This window comes from Contarinia nasturtii, unplaced genomic scaffold (genome assembly GCF_009176525.2).
Source record: "Contarinia nasturtii isolate CC-2019 unplaced genomic scaffold, AAFC_CNas_1.1 Cnas_scaffold_3160, whole genome shotgun sequence".
In the NCBI taxonomy this organism is placed as follows: Eukaryota; Metazoa; Arthropoda; class Insecta; order Diptera; family Cecidomyiidae; genus Contarinia; species Contarinia nasturtii.
This window is the reverse complement of record NW_022200472.1, coordinates 1-2,561: the sequence shown is the minus strand read 5'-3', so window position 1 is coordinate 2,561 and position 2,561 is coordinate 1. Positions and strand designations below refer to the sequence as shown.

Below are 2,561 nucleotides of genomic sequence, written 5' to 3'. Positions count from 1 at the left end.
TGATTTGGATGCACTTTTCAAACAAAAATCACCAAAAACACGGATTTTTGTATGGAAGCCATGCCTGTACGATGTCATAATGACATGAAATTTTGTACAGATTATTTTTTCTACCAAAAAATAACATTCTGAAAGTTTGAAGAAAATTGAATAAAAAGTAAAAATGTTGAGTCAAAAAAATGCAAATTTTGTATGAAAGGTATATTTATTTTTTTCGAATTTTTTTTTTAACTAGTGCATCTGCCAGCACTAAATGAGCACTAAATCCCTGCATCATTGATTTTTTGAAAAAAAAAAATTACAAGGTGGGGGGCCAGCGACATGATTTTGATTTTTCGACAAAAAATTTTGATGAATTTTTTTTTCGAAATTTTTTTTAACCTAGTGCATCTGTCAGCACTAAATACCTGTATCATTGATTTTTTTTTTTTTTTTAATACAAGGTGGGGGGGGCAGCGACATGTTTTCGATTTTCAAATCAATTTTTTTATGCACTCATAGTAGCACTAATTAAACGGAGACGTGGGTTCGACAGCACTAAATGAGCACTAAAAGCACCAATTATTTTTAACATAGTACTAAAACTGGGGGGGGCCAGCGACATTCACCTGTTGGCACCGATTGTAATTTTGGGTAAGATTCTGATACAGGATGTGTGGAAAAGCAAAGTTGAATGGGACACCATAGTACCATTGGAACTTCAGAATCGTTGGAATGATTTAAAAAGTACGATGATTGATGTTAATAAAATTGCTGTGCCAAGATGGCTTGGAATTTCACCAAAGAAATCCATTGAAATTCATGGTTTCTCAGACGCGTCGAACAGTGCATATGGAATGACTTTTTACGCCAGAGTAGAAAGTGGATTTGCAATTGAATGTAATCTGATAACATCGAAAACTCGAGTTGCACCACTAAAGGGTATGACTATACCACGTATGGAGTTGTGTGAAGCGTTGATGATGGCGCAAATGTGTCAACAAATCTGTAGTGTTCATGATGTGTCAATGAATAAATTGACTCTTTGGACAGATTCAAGCATAGTCATACATTGGTTGTCAAAGTGTCCATCTGGCTTAAAGGCATTTGTTGGTAATCGTGTTGCCGAAGCCCAAGAATGTACAAAGGGAGCGCAATGGAAGCATGTGCGTACAAATGACAACCCTGCTGATTTGGCTTCACGAGGCTTATTTGCAAGTGGATTAGTTGGAAATTCGCTTTGGTTCCATGGACCACACTGGCTGTCGAAACCACATTCAGATTGGCCAGTTAGCAGTTTTACCGTTGATCAACGTGTCAAAGAGGCTACAGTAGCTGAGTCAAGAGCAATTCAGGCATGTGCTATTATTCGAGTTGAAACTGTGCCGCGAATTGAAGTTACAGTAAATGATGTAACATCAGAATTGTTGTTGGATCGTTGTAGTTCGATGATGAGGTTGGTTTGTGTTACTGCTAGAGTTTTGGCTTTCATAAGAATGATAAAAACCAAAGAGAAAGTCTGTTCAACTTTCATTGCCCATGCCGATTACTTGGAGGCTCAAGCGATTTGGATTAAATACCATCAACAAAAATATTTCGCCGGAGATATTGAGCTACTCAAAAATGGTAAAAGTTTATCGCGTGATTCAATAATAGTGAAAATGTCACCATTCGTTGATGGTGATGGTTTGTTGCGTGTTGGTGGCCGTATAAAGCGTTCTATGATGTCTTTTGATACGAAGCATCCGATAATATTGCATCATGATTATAGATTTTCACATCTATTGGTGGTAGAAGCGCATCGACGTACCTTACATGGCGGCACTCAGTTATGCATTCAGTATATTAGACAACGTTTTTGGATGATCGGTGTTCGTAAAGCAGTTAAGAAAGTTTCGCTCAAGTGTATGCCCTGTTTTCGCCAAAGAAAAGAAGTGGCTGACCAGTTAATGGGCGATTTACCGAGTGTAAGGGTTATTTCGGATCATCCTTTCGAATCAGTTGGTGTTGATTACTGTGGACCTGTCATGATAAAGGAACGTTCTGGCCGTTGCAAGAAGTTATACAAAGCATATATTGCTGTGTTTGTTTGTATGAAAACAAAAGCAGTTCATCTCGACTTGGTGACTGACCTTACAACTGATGCATTCATGGCTTGTTTGACGCGTTTGGTTTCGTTGCGCGGGAGCGTCCGTGAAATATTTAGCGACAATGCCACTACTTTTCACGGAGCAGCGAATGAGCAGAAAGAGATTTTCATGCATTGGAAGGGTTTGTCTTTGTCTGAAAGTCTGCAATTGTTACAAGTGAAATGGACTTTCATCACACCTTTGTCGCCGTCACAAGGAGGTTTATGGGAACGAAATGTGCGTAGCGCCAAACATCATCTCCGTCGAGTTATTGGGACTCAGGCTACCCTCACTTGCTTTCTATATCACCTGTATATTTTTTTTGAGCTTCACGTTCCGAGCGACATCTTTATGTGCTTGGCATTGAACTCGCGATCCAAACGAGCACCAAAGGCAATTAAAACATTTTTTTTTTTTTGGTGCGAAAAAGTCAAAAATGTCAACTGATTTTGT

The 2,561-nt window shown here is 38.7% G+C and overlaps 1 protein-coding gene across 1 annotated transcript; it reads left to right on the top strand.

Moving 5' to 3' along the window:
• Positions 1 to 731: 731 nt before the first annotated feature.
• Positions 732 to 2,345, top strand: LOC116349812 (the record flags this gene model as incomplete). Its single annotated transcript, XM_031781413.1, has 1 exon — positions 732 to 2,345. A coding segment is annotated over exon 1 (1,614 nt), but the record flags the coding sequence as incomplete, so codon positions are not given.
• Between the last annotated feature and the right edge of the window lie 216 nt (positions 2,346 to 2,561).